At 44.1% G+C, this 19,297-nt stretch overlaps 1 protein-coding gene and 1 long non-coding RNA gene across 4 annotated transcripts in view; one reads left to right on the forward strand and one right to left on the reverse strand.

The window, feature by feature from the left end:
* The window catches only part of ACSS1 (acyl-CoA synthetase short chain family member 1), a 69,928-nt gene extending 66,039 nt beyond the window's left edge, over window positions 1–3,889 (reverse strand). For 2 of the 3 annotated variants that reach the window (XM_047852165.1, XM_047852166.1), the window contains exon 1: window positions 3,231–3,753. In XM_047852165.1, coding sequence (XP_047708121.1) covers window positions 3,231–3,753 — 523 coding nt within the window. Of the gene's footprint in view, window positions 1–3,230 lie in introns of all 3 variants that reach the window. The other variant, XM_047852164.1, reaches the window with a different exon arrangement.
* On the forward strand, window positions 2,736–13,631 carry LOC125161895 (uncharacterized). The gene is made up of 3 exons (XR_007150802.1): window positions 2,736–2,976; window positions 9,611–9,814; window positions 12,755–13,631. It is a non-coding gene; the product is annotated as an uncharacterized LOC125161895 (long non-coding RNA).
* Window positions 13,632–19,297: the final 5,666 nt, after the last annotated feature.

The raw sequence follows: 19,297 nt of genomic DNA on the forward strand, positions 1-19,297 counted from the left end.
AATCTTTTTTAGAATCAGTTTTAGGTCTTGGCTTTCCACAGAAACTTGAAAAGCAGTTTTATGTAAATGTAATAGAAGCAAATCAGTGAAGGCTGGATACTCTATCTGCCCTGCTCAGGGGTCCTCTGACACCATGACCCCACCTGACACTCTAGCTATCCCAGAGCCCCAGGATGGACTTTGAGAGCCATGTCGGCCACCAGCATGTCTTCCCAAGCCTGCTTCCCGCTTATCCAAGACTGATCCAATGCAAACTCCTATGGTCTTAACAGAAAACGTCATTCCCAGTAACACTGCTGAAGGCCAAGTTCAAGGTCACAGGCTTCCCCATGATTCATTAATAAATAACAAAAGCCAGTGATTGGGTACAAGGTCTCTCACTTCTCACTTGCTGCTAACCACGGCCCCAGGTGTCCCCAGGTTGTTCCCTCCTGGTCAGAAGAAGCCTAGCAGCTTCTGCTTTGGTCTCTGAGGCACTGGTCATCAGCATTCCCCAGGCCCAGCAACATGCTGTGACAAGCCCTGTGTAGGTGCTTTGGGCCACAGTTCCAGCTGAGCCCAGCCTGCAGTCATCCCAGCCTAAGCCCCAGACCTGGGACTGAGAAACAAGGCAGATGCAACAGCCCAGACAGCCTTCAGGAGCAGAAATAAGTCATCCCCAACAGGCCTTGTCCAAAGCCCTGAGCCACAGAATCTGCAAGAGTAATAAAATGGTTGCTACCTTACGCCAGTAAACGTGGGGTGGTGGATATGCAACAATAGTAATTAGAACAGAGTTTGGTTATACACTATCTGTACTTTACAGAGGAGGAGATGCATACGAAGAACAGTAAGGGGAAAGTAAGGACTCAAACCTAGGTGTGATCCTAGACACACCCAGGACCACTAAACTGTACTGCATCACTCATATACCATTTTTGTTCGTTCAGCAGAGTCATCTCCAGGACACTAATCCCAATCCTGCCCATTTCAAAAGTGCCTTCATCTGCCCTGGTTTGGGGTTGATAGGTCAGTGGTTCTCCACCTTGAATGTGCATGGAGGGCTTGTTATGGCAGGGCCCCACTCACTGGGGTTCTTATTCTGACAGTCTAGCATGGAGTCTGAGAACTTGTGTTTCTAAACAGTTCCCAGGTGATGCTGATACTGCTGGTCTGGGGACCACACTTTGAAAACTGCTAGTACAGTTGCTAGTACCCTGAAGGGGTAATGGCAGTTTTGAGAGCAATGCACCTTTGGAACAAGCCATCATTGTGCTATCACACAGACAGATCAGGCCAAAACACCCTCACCCCTTCCACAACTCTCTAGATGGTACTCAGGGCAGCTATAGCCTGGCCTGATCCTCTTCCATAGTGTCACCTCTGTGATTTACAGACACTGGCAAAGGACAGAGATATCCCAGGCAGATGAATGGGTGGGCATACACACTGGAGGAAGGAAGCTGCAAAAAGCTGTCTCTCTCCATAACAGTTTCCTGAAGCTCAGCTGCTGGCTAGGCAGCCATAAAAGAGAAATAAGTGAAGGAAAAAGAGGCAGAAGAATTCCTGCTGACCACACCCAGCCGTGACTGACTGAGGTTCACCAGGCCCTAGGTACCTGCCCCAAAAGGTCCATCCTCACTCTCTTATCAAAGACTAAGAGGCTGCAAGTACGCACAAGCTAACCATGAATGTTTACACCCAATTCAGGCCTTCCACGTCCAAAAGCAGCCTCAAGGAGCTGCACTTTATGCACCTTCCTTCTGTAAGTCACTGTCCTCCCCTTCAAAGGCACATTCCACCAACTCTGCAAACCTAAGGGTTTGGTTTTTTTTCCCACTTAGTTCAAGGACACTTGTTGCTGACTCAATTTTAGAGAAAACACTTAGCTAGTAAGTGACTCATTTTGATTAAACCAGCAAAGTAATGTACAGTACGAAAAAATATATATATGGTCCAAAGTTCCCTTAAGTTTCTTTGCCAAAAAATAATTGCCAGGAACTACCTATAATTTTAAGACCACTTCAGAATGTAATAAGTTAAAATCATTACTACCTATTGATCACCAATAAATGCTGGACTGGTCCATACTTTCTGGCACTCTGTCCTGACAACCAGAGTAGCAGGTGGGCATTATCACCCCCAGTTTGCACAGGAGAAGACTGAGGCTCTGAATAGAAAAACTTGGTGGAGCTGTGCCAGACAGCAGATCCAACCTCCAAGTTCAGACCCTGGCATGGCCCTGCGGTGAAGACCTGAAGGCCCTTTTCTTAAACACCTCCCAGAGCCCATCTAACTCCATATTCCCAGACAGGAGGCAGCCCCTCTGACCACCGCACCTGCCTGCAAGTCCCATCCTGCCCCAGCAGACCAACACCAGGCCTACCCTGCCTGGCCACTACTGCCTCCAGTTCCTGGACCTTCTCCCCTTGTGGTATGGGAACACAGTGTTCCCAATCCCAAATCTTAATGAAACTATAACGGGTTCAATCTCAGCAGATACGAAACTGGTTAATGGGGTCTCAATCACCACCAGGTCTGAAGCAAGTCGTGGGTCTTCCGGGTGCAGCTGAAACTGTCAGTTAGGAGACACCCATTCCATCCTTCCCACCCACAGTCCCAGAAGCAAGGAAATAACCGATTCCTACTGTTGGCTCAGGATTTGTTCCTACCCGAATGCCTTCCACTCCTATGTTTGTTTACATGGGTAGTTTCTCCTCAGGCAAGTCGCTGGGCCCCGCAACTGGCGGTGACAAGTCAGACACTTATCGTTTTTTGCCTCCCCCAGGGATAGGAGCGGGCAAGTCCTGACGGACACCTCTGCGCCCCATACCCTACACCCCAGCCTGGCATATAGTTCGCCCGCAACTCCGCAGGCGCGCGCTCCGCAGTGCGGTGGGACCAAGTAGTTCACTCTGGAGGCAGTGGAGACAGGAGCCACGCTGGGACAAGGCCAGCTTTTGGGCGACTCAAGCTCATGCCCGGAGGTCTCCACAGGTGCGTGCGGAAGCCGGGAAGGTGGAGTCGGGGCGTGGGGTTGCAGTGGCAGTTGGAGCCTGCCGGGCTGGGTAGGATGGGGGCGGGGATGGCGAGGCGCCACAGTTGAGAGCTCGACTAGCAGAAGACTGGAAAAAGGGCCTCCCGAGGGGCCTGACCCGCCGGGCCGGGGACGGCTGGGCCCGCCAGTTTCTGTCACGTCCCCTCGAGACGCGTGAGCTAAAGGCGCCCTGGGTCCCCGGCAACCCACTCACCAGACACGTTTAACTGGCCTCCCAGGAACCAGCCGATCTTGCCGCTGCTGAAGTCACAATCCCAGACGGTGTGATAGGGGGTGTCCCACACGAGCATGTCCCGCGCCAGCTGCCCCCAGAAAGCGGCGGGCTCTCGGGCCGCCTGTGCGATCTGCGCCTGGTATGAGCCGGGCTGCGCTGCGGCTGCGGCGGGGGCGCTCACCCCGCGTAGCGGCCTCACGGGCTGACCGGAGCGCCAGCTCAGGCTGCCCAGGAGTCTCCCCAAGCTGCGACCCAGCCCGCGCGCAGCCATCTTGCCCGACGCCCGGAGGCACTCTTGAGCCAGGATCTGATGCGGAGAGCCGGGGGCGCCCTTTGGTGTCTCCGCGAGCCCCGCCCCGTCTCCGCCCTCCGGCCACCACCCACTTCTCGGGGTCCGGGTCCTGTAGGGACCTGCCTCTCTCCCGGACCTGCCCGGGTCCCACCCTTTCTTCTCCGGCCTTTGAGAAGGGGTCCGCGGAGGAAGAAGCGCTGGGGCATGCATACGAAAGGGAGGGCCGCGGCTCTCGCGGGACTGCGATGCCACAGCCCCCCTCCCGTCTCTTCGCTCCCGTCCAGACTCTGGGCATCAGGCCAGGATGTTTTGGTTTCAGTTTGTGGGTCTTCAGGATCTGAGAGCTGCGGCACGAAAAAACAAAACAGAACAAAACAGCGACCTGTTTGCGTTGGGGGACGCAGGCTCCCAGGCAGTGGCTCCCGGAACCGTCTGCAATAGGAAGGAGCCAGCGCAGAATGTGACTGGTGGAGAGAAGCGCGCAGGTGGGTCCGAGGACCACCAAAGTTGGGTCGTTTCAGCATCTCATAGGTTGAAGTCAAAGTATTAATCCCTTTGTGTACCCTTGAGAGTGAGCCAGTCACCCTGCCAGGCTGGCGCATGCCCCACCCCCCAACACACACACAAGTGGCTCCCGTGGGTCAAATGGGCTGGTTAGTGATCCTTGGGCCAGGACCTTGGTCCGGAGTCTGATGTTCTTATCAGCCAGCTGCCGGCCTCAGCCCTCGCGGAGGTCACCTGCTAAGGGGAGGTGAGCGAGAGTGTAACAGGGAAGCAAATGGCCTACTAACCTTGGCTGATTTGGAAACATGAAGGTTTCTCCCATTGCTCCAGCGTCTGTGGCCTGGGTTCAAACGTTGGCTTTTCGAGCTCTGTGACCCTGAGCAAGTTTCTTAACCTCTCTGTGCCTCATTTTCCTTTTCTTCAAAACAAGAGTAACATCTCTTTCCCCAGGGCCTCAGTCAAGACTAAATGCAGTAGTATCTGAAAAGTCTAGCCTGGAATGGGCACACAGGAAGCCCAGTGGTGGAGGCTGTGTTCTTGTTGTCAAGCTAAGAAGGAAACTCATAGAATCTTGTCTCAACCAGATACTTAAATATTTCAACACCCAAGGAGTAAACACATACTAAAGAAGACAAACAGAGGGGAAAGGGAATTTGGAAAACTGGTTGGTTGAGTTCTTTGGGTTTGGGAAAAATTACTTCCTGTTAGCTGTAAGATCTGGAAAGGGAAATACGATGCAGAAGAGGGTCTTTTGGAGGAGCTTCCACTGGAAGTCAACCCCAGGCCGTGTGTGTGTGTGTGTGTGTGTGTGTGTGTGTGTGTGTGTAATGCCTGTCTTCTGCCAGAGAATGAAGGATTTTAAGGCTGGTAAGCCAGTGACAACAGCTAGCACTAGACATGTGCCTTGCTCTATGCCAGACGCATCTTTTACTTAGCTTAAAAATTATCTAGGGCAATCAATTTCTGTTAATTACCAACCCCCTGGTGGAACAAATGAGGAAACTGAGCCCAAAGAAATAAACAGTGGAGGAGCAGCAGTAACATCCAGCACCCCCGCTCCTTCCTCATTATCTGCTTCACCATTTGGCCTGGATCTTCATTTTAATAGAACATATAGAATTGTGAATGAAGATTATAACTGTGGCAGGGGATCCCAAAGATGGCTAACAACATTTCATCCCCTGTAAGTGATGGTGTACACTCCAGCAAGATGAGGAGCCTGTCCCCCACCTCTTGAATGCAGGCTGGTGGACTGCTTTGATGCTGGAACACAGGGAGCACCCCTCTCTGATGGACCTAGGTCTAGGCCCTGTGAGACCCCAGCCACAGCCCTTTCTTGGAACCCAGCTGTGATGCTGTAAGGGAGCCCATATAGCCTTCCAGAGGAAGAGACCCCACAATGAGAACAATGAGGAAAGTACATAGAATTGACTCAACTTTAAAATAGGAGCACCTGGGTGGCTCAGTCGGTTAAGCAGCCGACTTCGGCTCAGGTCATGATCTCGCAGTCCGTGAGTTCGAGCCCCGCGTCGGGCTCTGTGCTGACAGCTCAGAGCCTAGAGCCTGTTTCAGATTCTGTGTCTCCCTCTCTCTGACCCTCCCCCATTCATGCTCTGTCTCTCTCTGTCTCAAAAATAAATAAACGTTAAAAAAGATTTTAATAAAAGAAAGAAGTACATAGTTCTTGTTTCCTTCAGGTTGCATAAAGAAAAGTGATTATGTGTACATAAAATATTTCAGAATTCGGGTGGTACAGAATTGCACTTCCTGCAGCCCATTACCCAAGAGGTGACTTGGAGGAGCTTCCTCCTGAGTGTCACAGCCCTTGGGGCCCCTGAGGCCAAGGCCATCCCTGCTGCCTCCAGGAAGCCTATCTCCCAGAACAAGGTGGAACCACTCTATCCATCTGCCCCTGTCATATCCACAAGACTGCTTCTGTGGAGCCTCAGTGGTGCTGAGAGAGAGCAGCAGGACATCCAGGAAGTGCTAGTCACATCTTCTTCCCAAGAGGCCCCTGGGCCAAGCCCTTACAGCTGAAAGATGTACGTTGGCAGGTGCAGAAGTAGGGAGGCCTGAGAGATTTTCCATAGGAAGCTGGGGCTTACTTTGTATCTACCCTGTGGGGTTAACCCAACATGCACAGCAACCACAGAGCAAGAGGGTTCACCACCAAAGAACAAAACAGAGAGGAAGTGAAAACCAGGACCACCTCCAGGTGGTACTGGGTTGACAGCCAGTGTCCTCCTGGATGTGGGGGACCCTCCATCTGAAGGCAGTGCTGCATATACAGCAGCCAGACATTGTGGCGGGTGTGTTCTCTGTCAATTCTAGTAATATGCTAACTCAATTTCATCAACACCAAGCCCTGGAAGTTATCTAGCCCTACATGAGTATGAAAGGCTAGGGTGTCATTTATCCACAAACCCACAGAAAGGATTTATGCTCTTGGGTTCACCTCCATAAGACCCCCTCCCCCTCACACACAAAAGCCCACATAGTCAAAAGCATCGTCAGTAAAGACAATGGCATCTCTGTGTCTAGTAGTCATTGATAGCTGGAAGAACCAATCTTCTAACTGCTAGGGTCCACAGGGCCAAGGGAAGAGAGCAAGGCTCCCTGCACCCATGTATACTCTCCTCAGTCTCAGAGCTGCCTCTCCTGCAGACACCCTTGCTGTGGCAATAGCACTGCCTGCTCTCACCCAATGGCAGGCTGACATTATTAGTGGTGATCATACAGACACAATGAGGGTCCCTCCAAGCACCAAGTGGTAAGAACTTTGAGCCATTGGCAACCATCACCCATGGGTCAAACCCTTGCTTCCTCATTGAGCAGCCCTTGGGGAAGCTGAGTAGACAGACAGCGTTGGACAGGGTGCCAAGAGACTGGATTAGGCCTTCAGTTCTTCCCCCAGCCCACCATGTGGCAAGCCCCTTGATGTCTCTAGGCCTCAGGTTTCTTATCTACAAAATGAGCAAATGTAGCAAGTTCTAAATCCTTTAGCTCTAAAATTCCAAGCAGTGTATTCTTCCTCATAAGAAGATGCCAGATTTAATATCCAAAGGGTTTTTTTGTTCTGTTTCAATAAAATCATAGCTTCTGTTGGTATGGGAAACTTAATGATAGATTTAAAGACTGTTGCACTTCAGGTTTATGGATCTCATGCCCTATCCCCTCCCCATTCCTTATCTTTCTTTGGCTTCCAACTCAGTAGACTGCCCCCAGCCCAGCTCGATGGGCACTGTCCCCATCAGATCAGGACAGCCACTGTGTCTCACACTCCTTTAGGGCTGAGTGATGCAGTCAGGAGCACTGTTTGTGGGTTCCTTTAAAGTTGGCACAACTAGAATTGGCTTTATTCTGGACAGAAGTGCAATCAGAGTTTACGTCTAATGGGTTTCTGATCTAGCAGCTTCTAAGAATGGCAGCCAGTTCTGCTTCTAAGAATGGCAGCCAGTTCAACTTGCATAAAACAAAAAATTGAGGGGGTGGACAGCTAGAGAAAGTGCTCTCAGCTCACTCTTAGAGTTTTCTTTGAATTCAAATGGTGACTAGTGGAGAGATAACAGGAGGAGGCGGAGGAGGTTTATTTATACTCCAGAGGGCAAAGCAGATGAGACAGCCAAGAGCAACACTGCTCAGAGAAGCCAACTCTTAAACCAGGACAGTCATCCTGAACAGTGTGTGGATTTCCCCGTGTGCCAGGAAGGCCCAGTGGCCATTTGTCCGCATGGTTCATCCTATGGGTCCGTCGTCTGGCAGAAGTCTGTAGAGTCCACTCACTCCTGGTGAGATCCTAATGCCCACCCTGTCCCATTCATGGTTTCAGTCCAACAGATATCTTTGCTCAGAAGCTTGTCTGGCAGTGATCACCCTGGATGCTTGGCTTCTCTGATGCAAGAGTCTATAAGAGAGGAAGGCAAACCAGGAAGAACTCTTTGGGCAGGTCTGAGGAGTTGGGCCCCTTTTCCTGCCCCAAGAGGGCAATGGCAGCTGAAACCACTCTTGCCATCTCTGTTGTGGCCTTGGTAATGTCTCCAGGGGCTCTCCAGCCTCTTAGCTCAATCAACCCAAGTGTAAGGGTTTACATACACGCACAGCTTTGAGACAAAGACTGTGGCAGGAAAGGGGTCAGCCAGCAAACATGTGCTGACTGCCTGGAATGGACACTGCTTTCTCTGGGGCCAATCCCTGTGGGTCCCAAAGAGAGATTAAACAGTGTCCCAACCCTGAAAGCACCCACTGAGTGTCCAGAGGATGTGTATTGATTGCTATATTGATTGATTGGATGGAAAAATCAGTGATAGAAAATACAAAACTAGTATCAATCAAATTTCTGACAGCAAGGACTTTGAGAAAGTTCAAGCTGGCGAACACTGCCACCTGGTGATAGATTCTATGTTTAACTTTTTTTCATCGTAAGTGTACTCTTTAATCCCTATCACCTATTTCACACAACCTTCAACCTCCCTCCCCCCTGGTAACCATCAGTTTGTTCTCTATAGTTAAGAGTCTGTTTCTTGGTTTGCTTCTCTCTCTCTTTTCCCTTTGCTCATTTGTTTTGTTTCTTAAATTCCGCATATGAGTGAAACCATATGGTATTTGTCTTTCTGACTGACTGATGTTATTCACTTAGTATAATACTCTCTAGATCCATCTATGTTGTTGCAAATGGCAAGATTTCATTCTTTTTTATGGGGAGTCTACATGTAACTTTAAAGTTACTTCCTATCCTGACTGGGAAACCTAATGATTATAATTTACAGGACAGGTCAACCAGAAGAACACAACACATTCCTTGAAATCATGTCATCATCAAAGAAAGTCCAGAAATATTTCCTGAATAATGACACCCCTTGAAATAGTCTTTGTCTCTTTAGTGAGTTCATGAACAAAGACTGACTATGTACAAAGCAGTGTGGCAGTCCTGAGCTCAAGGGACAGACACTCTGGTTAAGGAGATGAGACATCTGTTATATATGACCGGGGGAAGGGGGGGGCGGTGGCGGTGGGGGATATCAAGGTGGTAGACAGGGTATATGAAATAACTGAAATAATCTATTTGAAATTCTGATAAAATGGGAAAAGATAGACTTCATGTCTTAGTCCATTTTAGCTGCGATTGTAAGGGTTAAATTGTAGTGTAGGGCTAATGCTTAGCTTGAAAAATAACAGCTTTGTGTTGACACTGAAGGTTAAGAGATAACAGCCTTGCTTTGCTCTGGTAAACTAGGACTCATACTCTTGTAAATTAGGCTTCACCAATTAAGGAAACAAAAGTTCAAAGAAAAGAGCATCAGAGGCAGGGTCAAGGAGACCCACTGGTTGCAACTTAGAGGCAGAAAGTCTAAAGTAAACACCTCATTAGGCAACTGTTTCTAACTCATCTGGAAACTGTTTCTTTGTTCTGTTCCCAGGTGATGATAAAACGATGTGATCGGTTATAAAAACTCTGTACCCCGGCTGTTTGGGGCCGCACTCTTATCAAGAGTGTTGGTCCCGATCGGTCGGCCTTGCCTCTCATTGTAATAAACTTTGTTGTGACTGTCACTGGTGCCCGTAGCATTCTGTTTCAGGAGTCGTGTGGATGCAACACTATACAAGTACCACCAACTGGTTGACTTCAACACAAAAGTTAATTTCTCATTGTTCTGGAGACTGGAAAATCCAAGACAAGGTGCCGGCAGATTCAGTGTCTGGTGGGGAGAACCCTCTTCCTGGTTCATGGACAGCCATCATTTCACTGTGTCTTCACATGGTGGAAGGGGTGAGTGAGCTCTCTGGGGTCTCTTTCACAAGAGCACTAAACCTGATCGGGGGGCTTCACCTTCATGACCTCAGCATCTCCTAAAGGCCCTGCTTCCTAATGCCATCACCCTGGGGGTAGGATCTCAACACATGAGTTTTGGGGGTACACAAACATTTGGTCCATAACAACTGGTTGAAGAGAAATCCTGAGGGAGGAGCCCTTGGAAGATAGGAGACAAATGGTGGAATTTTGGGAAGAAACTACAGCCCAAAACACACATAGAGTATGTTCTTAGAAATTAGAAACAATTCTAGAAAACTAAAAATAAGCAATGTAGTTACAAACCATTGGTGAAGGAAATGGAACAAAATTTGGTCAATCAAAAAATAAAAAGCAGAAATGGGTAAGATGGGAAAGGAACAAGCAAGAATGATAAATTAGAAAATATAAAACAAGATCAAGGGGTATATGTCCAAACATCATATCAGTAATAGCTATGAATTAATTAATCAAATTTCCCCCCACTAAATAGACATTGTATCACAGAGTCAAAAGGATAAAGAGTTTGGAAAAGAGGATGCAAGACATGGAGTGTGGAACACACACACACAAACACACACATCCACACACACACCCTTGGAGTTTTAGAGGAGAGAGTGAGAAGAGGCAATACTCAGTGACTTAAAAGCTTCAAATTTTATAGAATTAATGAAAGACAATACTCAACTTCTTTTTTTTTTTTTCAACGTTTATTTATTTTTGGGACAGAGAGAGACAGAGCATGAACGGGGGAGGGGCAGAGAGAGAGGGAGACACAGAATCGGAAACAGGCTCCAGGCTCTGAGCCATCAGCCCAGAGCCCGACGCGGGGCTCGAACTCACGGACCGCGAGATCGTGACCTGGCTGAAGTCGGACGCTTAACCGACTGCGCCACCCAGGCGCCCCAATACTCAACTTCTAAAGTGCACAAATTCTGAACCAGTTAAACAAAATGAAATCAACACCTATACACATCATTGTAAAACTGTCAGAAATCAAAGACAAGACAAATAGCAGGTCATAAAAACAGAAAGAAAAGGGGGGATGCCTGGGTGGCTCAGTTGGTTAAATGTCCGACTTCGGCTCAGGTCATGATCTTACAGTTTGTTAGTTCAAGCCCCGTGTTGGGCTCTGTGCTAACAGCTCAGAGCCTGGAACCTGCTTCAGATTCTGTGTCTCCCTCTCTCTGTGCCCCTCCCCCACTTTCACTCGCTCTTTCTCAAAAATAAATAAAACGTTTAAAAAACTTTTTTTAAACATAAAAGAAAGGTGGATCACCTGCACAGGAATAATAATTAGGTTGACAGCTGGCAAAAGAGGAATATCTTTAAAGTATTACAGGATCCATGCTGACAATGTGAAACCAATTTGGGATTATTCTCTGTCTCCCTCTCTCTCTGCCCTTCCCCCACTCATGCTGTTTCTGCCTCTCTCAAAATAAATAATTTTTTTAAAAAAATAAAGTATTACAGGAAAATAATTGTCAACTATAGTGTAGTTAGTGAAATCATTTTTCAACAAGTACAAAGTACAAAACAAAAACTAATAGAGTTCTCCACTCTATTCCTTTACTAATGAATTACTTCAGAAGGAAGAGAATTTAGCCCCAAATAAAGATCTGAAATTCAAAAGGATAAGTAAGGAAATCATTGCCCTTGTGGGTAAATCAAAACAAACATTATCTATATGAAATTGTAACAATGTCTACATGGTGGAGTTAATGAATGAGATGGAAACAAAATCCTGAACAACAGGAGTGTTGAAGTTGATGGGAGTAGCATTCTATAATTCTTCCCACAGTTAGGAGAGTTTTAAACTTAAATAAATATGCCTGTTACAATTTCTAGATTAACCATAGATAGAAACAGAATCTATAACTTCTAGTCTAGTAGCAAGGAAAATGGAGTAAGAAAGTCTGAGCAATCTGAGAAATGGAAAGAAAGAAGCAAATTTAAAAGAAAAAAAAAGAAAAGGTGGAAAATGTTTTTAAATACACATAAAAACAAATTAGTGAAAATAAATTCAAAAAGGTCAACAATTATATTCTATGCATATGGAATAAATTCTCTTATTAAAAACAAAGATTGTTGGAATGGATTAAAAAATCCCAACTAGATACTTTTTCAAGAAATTTACCTCAATCTAAAATGTAAATATGTGGGAAAAAATAAAATGTAAATATATGGAAATATTGATAATGAAGCATGGAAAATATTTACCAAATGAATATGAATTAAATATCAGACAAAATGGACAGTAATTCAAAATAAGAGGGAAATTACATATGATAAATGGTCATCAGTAATTCTTAACTTGTGTACACTTAAAAACACAACTCCAAAAGCATTAAGTAAAAATTGACAGAAATACAAGGAGAAACCAACAAATTAACCCTCATAACTTTCAGGTCATGTATACACAATCCCAAAACCATCTTATAAAAATTGGGACAGTGACTGGATTTAGATTTACAAAAATGGCTGTTTGATTGGATTCAAGCTTTGTTTACAAAATTGAATTCAGTAAAGCCAGTTTGTGTGTGCAGGTGGAATTTCAGATCATAAGAGTTCTTTCAGTTTCCACTACACTCTGTCATGGTTAGGATGTTGTTCTACCACACCCGCCTGAGACCCTTGAGGGCTTGTGACAGGTGGTTTGGCTTGAGAAGACATCCAGGGAGAAAGAGGAGGGGTGATAGAGGAGTGCAAGACAGAACAAGAAAGAGGGAATGCCACAGCAAGAGTCCATTCTCCTGTCTGTCACTCCTGTGGACCATGAGAGATGGATCCACCAAGGCTTTCAAGGTGCTTTGTAGAACGCAGGGTAGAGTTGTCCATCACAGAGGTGGAAAGGAGAGCATTCATCCACAAGGATTCCACCACCTGCTGGTCATGAGTTATGACTTTTTGCACTTCCAGGTCTCACAGGTGGAAGTACCAGGTGGACTCCCAGAAGGATCCATGCCTCAGTGTTCCAGAATCTCAGGCAGAAAGCAGGAGACATTCAATGCAGCGCCCAGACTTGCAAAGCCAGTGCATACAGCCAAAGTTAAGAGATGTTCGAGAAGATGTAATGTGGGGCACAAGAGTATCTCAATCAGAAATTTCTTGAAGGACTCTTCACTGTATTGTTTGGTAAAAGAAATGGATTTCTGTCCCCCCCCCCCCCCCACACACACACACATGAACACATACTTCTTTGTAATATTGGGCTTACACTGGTTATTTTTATGGAATTCCAGCCCGGCCATGGGCTCCCTACACATGACATTTAAAGATATCCCAGAATATCCCCTACCTCCCATCCTTGGCTGCATCCCCATTCCCTTTGCTCAGGATTTAATGCAATTTCAGTCATTGTACAAAACTGACAGTGTGTTGAAGAGAGAAAGAGAAAAGAGATAGTGCAGGTGGCCTTGGGTGGAAGGGAGTGAAAGAGAAATCCTAAGGCTGTGAAGCTGAACAAGCAAGGTGGCTAATGAGTTATAAAGATGAAGGTAGAAAAACATAGAATGTCCTTCACATAAAAATGTTCAAGCTGTGAATTTAGATGGATATTAGTTCAAGCTGTGAATTTAGATGGATATTAAGCTACAAGCAAGGCAAAAGCATATCAGTGTGCTTGCCAACAGGTGGCACCAGTGGGTAAACTTGTGATGCTTATGTGAGTTTTGGGTTTGGGGGTTTTTCCCTGCCTTCCTTCTTTCTCTCCTTCCTTCTTTCCTTCCTTCCTTCCTTCCTTCCTTCTTTCCTTCCTTCCTTCCCTATCTCATTTCCTTCCTTCCCTTTTTCACTCCCTCCTTTCTTTCCTTCCTTTTTTCACTCCCTCCTTTGCTCCTTCTTTCCCGCTTTCTTTCTTTTTCTTTCTTTCTTTCTTTCTTTCTTTCTTTCTTTCTTCTCTTTCTCTCTCTCTCTCTCTCTCTCTTTCTCTCTTTTTCTCTTTATTTCTTTTATAGAAGAAAGAGAGAAAATAACCAGCCTTGGGGTGAACTTTTAAGGAAAGGAGGTATCCAAAAAAGTGAGAATAGCACCATGGGTATCTATAGTTCCTTCCTGACAGATAAGTGCTGTAGAAGTACTTGAGAGGATGAACAAAGCCCTTTAATATGGAGAGGTGTTTCCAAAAGAACAGATTCCTGCATCTGTATGTTGGACCTAGATGTCACAAATAAGATTTTACTCTCATCAGCCAGGTACCAGATGTGGGAAAGAATACAACCACCTGGGAAATTTTTGCATTTCTAGGAGGCCTGCAAGTGGGGAGTCTGGAAAGGGGAGCATAAGTGATGACAAAGGGAAATTGGCATGTTTATTTAGGCAGAACAAAACTTCATGAGAAGTTTCCCAGAGGAGCAAAATTCAACAGCAGTAGAGGGTGTAGCTAAAGGTGATCATGAACCAAAACAGAGTTTGAAGCAGCTTGCTTGCTATCTGATAAAATCCTATAAATAGGGGCCTAGATGAACTGAAGTTAAAATTGTGAGAGTATTTCACAACAGTTCTTGGAGAGGCAGATCTTAGAACTGCTAGGGAAATCACTACACCCATTACAAACCCATGGTCCCATTCCCAGAATTCTTAAAAACTTTCCAGCCCTCACTCAGCATCCAAAGTGAGGCCAAAGAATCTCAAAAGCAATATCTGAACCAATGGCCCAGAGTTCATGAGCTGCCATTATATGCCCAGCATGAGCTCAGCAATATGGAAAGGGAGAGCAGAAAGTCTAGGTCTCTCAACCTTCAAAGCAATTATGATTTGAATTTCTAGGACACCACCTCCAAGAGTTGCGAAATGTCTAAGTAGATGGAAAGTGATTTACTCTCCTCAACAGAAAAGATTCTTCCTTAGATCATGTATTGCCTTGTCCATCTCTTTAACCTCCTCAAAGGATTTGAAAAACAACTACCATGCCCATCTATCTCCAAAATATGTGCCTTCCAATATAAGTTTCCCTTAGTTTGAAAAAATTGTTGGGGTGCTTGGCTGGCTCAGTCAGTAGGGTGTGCGGCTCTTGATCTCAGGGTTGTGAGTTCAAGCGCCATGTTGAGTGTAGAGATTACTTAAAAGTACAGTCTTAAAAAAAGTTATCAAATAGTAATATGTTAAGAGCTCAAATAATGCAAGTGGATGTATAGCAGGTAACAGGAGCCCCTGCTCTCCTATCTCCCACCTGCAGCCTTTCTACTCAGCCACCTTTCTAATCCTGTCAGCTGTTCACATCAGGGATAGTCCCACCAAACCTGAAATCTACTCATGAAGATACATACATTAAACACACCCAAACTGAAGGGGCATCTTATAATTGATCCATGTGCTTAAAAAATATCAATGTCATGAAAGACAACAAAAGGCTGAGGAATGTTCCAGATTGGAGGGACATGACAACTAAATGTAATACATGATTCTCGACTGGATTCTGTATGGAAAAAGGAAATTGTGGTAACATTATGGACATTATGGAACCAATGGACATTATGGAACCAATTCGCAAAATTGAAATGTGACTGTGGGGTTAGATAAGAGGCTTGCATCCACATTTAGAAATCTGTATTTTTTTTTCAGATTTAGAATATTGTAATCATACAGAGTTGTATTAAATAAAATGTCATGTTCAGATTAGAATACTGTATTTAATTCAGTAATTAGGTATGTATCTAATTGATACTGTATTGTATCAGATAAAAATGTAAGATTCAGATTGAGAAATACTGTATTCTGTTCAATTTTAGAATATTGTGTTCATATTCAAAATATTGATTCAGATTTTCTGAAGTTTATAACTACTCAGGTTATATAAAAGAATGTCCTGGGGCACCTGGGTGGCTCAGCTGGTTAAGCATCTGACTTCGGCTCAGGTCATAATCTTGCGGTTTGTGAGTTTGAGCCCAACGTTGGGCTTTGTGCTGACAGCTAGGAGTCTGGAGCCTGCTTCAGATTCTGTGTCTTCTTCTCTCTCTGCCCCTCCCCCACTTTTGCTATGTCTGTCTCTATCAAAAATAAGTAAAAAACATTTTAAAAAAAGTCCTTATTCTTAGGAAATACACACAGTGTTAAGAGATAAAGAGGCACAGCCACAACGGAAAAGAGAATGGAAGTTGTTTTAAAAATTAAAAATAAAACTACCATATGATCCAGCAATCCCACTTCTGGGGATAGATCCAAAGGAGATGAAATCAGTAACTTGAAGAGGTAACTTCACCCTCATGTTCATAGCAGTATTATTTATAATAGCTGACACATGGAAACAACTTAAGTGTCAACTGACAGATGAACAGATAAAGAAAGTGATATATGGGGTACCTGGTGGCTCAGTCGGTTAAGCACCAACTTCAGCTCAGGTCATGATCTAGCGGTTAATGAGTTCAAGCCCTGCGTCGGGCTCTATGCTGACAGTACAGCCTGCTTCAGATTCTGTGTCTCTCTCTCTGCCCCTCCCCTGCTCATGCTCTGTTTCTCTCTCTCAAAAATAAAATAAAAACATTTTTAAAAAATTTTAAAGAAAGTGATATACATATAATATATAATATTATAATATATAATAACAATAATGGATTATTATTCAGCTACGAAAAAGAAGGAAATCCTTCCTTCTGCAACAACATGGATGGACCTGGCGGGGGTGGTTATGCTAAGTGAAATAAGTCAGACAGATTTTTGGGGGCTATGACTTGATTGTTGGTTCACCTATGAACTGGACCCTGGCAATCTGGCTCCTCACCCCCTCCCCTGTTCTTAGAATATGTATTCTACTTGCTTTTCCCCACTCTAGAGGTTTCCCCAAGGACACAACCTTGAGAAAGTGAATGAGGTCTTGAGACCATCTGGGCAGTATATATGACTAAACCCAGTAAAGGCCTCTGTAAAAACTTTTAAGATCTGGCAGGTGGGTGCAGAAATCTATTTGTCTTGCTGCCACCCAAGACAAGCCTCATACGTGAGTTTTCTTTGTGTATTAGAATGCCCACCTACCAACCTTGAGTGTCTGCCTCTTTATTTCTCTCTGCCTTCTGTGTACAGTTGCAGGTTTCAGATTTTACCTAGGATGCTCCCAAGGGGCTTACAAACCAACACAGAGAAAGACAAATACTATATCATCTCACTTATATGTGGAATCTGAAAAAACCAAACCCATAGAAACAGAGAGTAGAATGGTGACTGCCAGGGCGGAGGAGTGAAGGAAATAGATATGGTCAAAAGGCACAAACTTTCAGTTATAGGATAAATAAATTTGGGAGATCTAAGGTACGGCATGGTGACTATATTTATCAGTACTGTATTGCATACTTGAAAGTAGCTATGGGAGTAGCATTTTAATGTTCTCACCGTAACAACAACAAATGATAATTCTGTGAGGTGAAGCATGTGTTAACTAACCTATTTCAGCAAACATTTTGCAATATATACATGTATCAAATCATTATATTGTGCATCTTACATTTACAAAATGGCCTATGTCAATAATACCTCAATAAAGCCATAAAAAAAATAAAGGAGCAGATTTTGTATGCAACTTCCTCTCAAATGGTTCAGATATGTATGTATGTATATACATAGTGTGTGGATAGTTTATTGTATTTATACTGCTAAACCAAAGGAAACAATATTGATTTCTATCTCTTGTTCTTCTGTCATTTCTGAAAATATCTCCTGAAATCATGAATGTTTCTCATGCACTGATATGCTGCCTCCTGATACTCTCAGCCAGCTGGGAGTGTGACTCTGGGAGTGTGACATATTAGGAATCTTTCCAAATTGGCCTTGCTAAAATTGTAATTTTTAAAAATCTGCTTTGGGGCTTTTACAGCCACATTTCAGCCAGAAAACAATTTTGAAAGCTGGAAATGATTCAGTCTTGCTGTCAGTCTGTGGTCAGGCTTAAATTTGACCTGCTGCATGATTTTAGTAAGGATTTTAAAACACTTGTATAAAATGCCTGCTTGTTTCCTCATTATTAAATTGGCACTTTCGAGAACCAGACAGGAGACATGAGCAAAGTGCAGATTTCTCATCAAAAAAAGTTTTCACACTGTGTTTTTAAAAAGTTTTGTTTTTGTTTTTTAATTTGAGAGACAAAGAGCATGAGAAAGGAGGTAAGGGGCAGAGGGAGAGAGAATCTCAAGGTGGCTCCACACCCAAGCCATGTGGGTGGGGGTGGAGTGGAGGGTGGAAGAGGGCCCATCACAGGTCTCATTCCCAAGACCCTGGGATCATCACCTGAGCCTAAGAATCAAATGATTAACTGACTAAGCCACCCAGGCACCCCTAAAAGAGTTCTTGTCCAGTGTGAACTTAGCCTTAAATTGAAAAAGAGGTATTACTATTTTAATAATATTAACAACAAATTAATTTTATTTTTACATACCAACTTTACAGAACTTAGAAAACATGAAAAAAGACCAAAAGTCTGTCCTACTTTGTTCCTGGAGCTCTTCCTAAATGTTATTTACACAAAGCATTCCAACAGGTTACTACTATTCCATCCTGTACTTAGTTGGTACCATGTTGTTAAATAATGGTGGTAAGTATTCTCATTTGAGTCTTGATATTAATAGGAATGCCATTAATAGTCATAATGATAGCTAATATTTATTTTGCTTTCTCTGCATGCCAGAAACCAAGCTAAGTACATTACTCATGTTCTCTCGTCTAATCTTCCGGGAAAATGAGTGTTCTATTATTATCCCCATTTTATGACTGAAAAAAGTGAGAGATCAAAAAGGTTATGTAATGCATCCACAGTTACAAAGTGAGAAGGTAACAGAGCTACCTCAAAGACTGTGTTTTTATATATATGTATATGTGCATTATAAAATATTGAGATGCTGTTTTTGAAATAAGCATCCTTCTATTCCTACCTTTAAGGGTTTTTTTTAAAGAAATAGGTATTTGTTGAATGAATCTGTTAAGATAGCTTTTTGTTTATCTGGGTTGTCAATAAAATGTTTAAATAATTTTCTTTCACAATATTAAATTCTATTTGGATTCCTGGGGTAGACCTTCTGTCGTCCAAGATTGTTTCCAGCATACTATTAAATTCCAGACACTGACACTTTATTTAGGAATTTCATATTCCCATTAGTGGTGCTAACTAGAGAGTTTTGAGGAGAGTGGCTACACTATCTTCTTTGGGTTTTGGAATCCAGGTTATGTTAGGGTTAGAAACCCTTTCACCTCTTTCTATGCTCAGCAGCAACTTATACACCATGAAAATGATCTCTTCCTTCAAAAATGTCAAGAATTCACATGTAACCCCATCTAGATCTAGAGCCACTTTATAATACAATTGACTTTCTTGGTTAGTGATTTTTCAAATCCCATGTTTATTCTAGAGTTAATGTTAGTAATACGTATTTTTCCAGAAAATGTGCCCATTTGTGGGGGAGTTTTAAAACATATCAGTATACTTGCCAGTCGTGAATAGTATTTTATTATGTATTTAAAATTGTCTACATTACTCATTCT

Source organism: Prionailurus viverrinus, chromosome A3 (assembly GCF_022837055.1).
Source record: "Prionailurus viverrinus isolate Anna chromosome A3, UM_Priviv_1.0, whole genome shotgun sequence".
NCBI classification, from domain to species: Eukaryota; Metazoa; Chordata; class Mammalia; order Carnivora; family Felidae; genus Prionailurus; species Prionailurus viverrinus.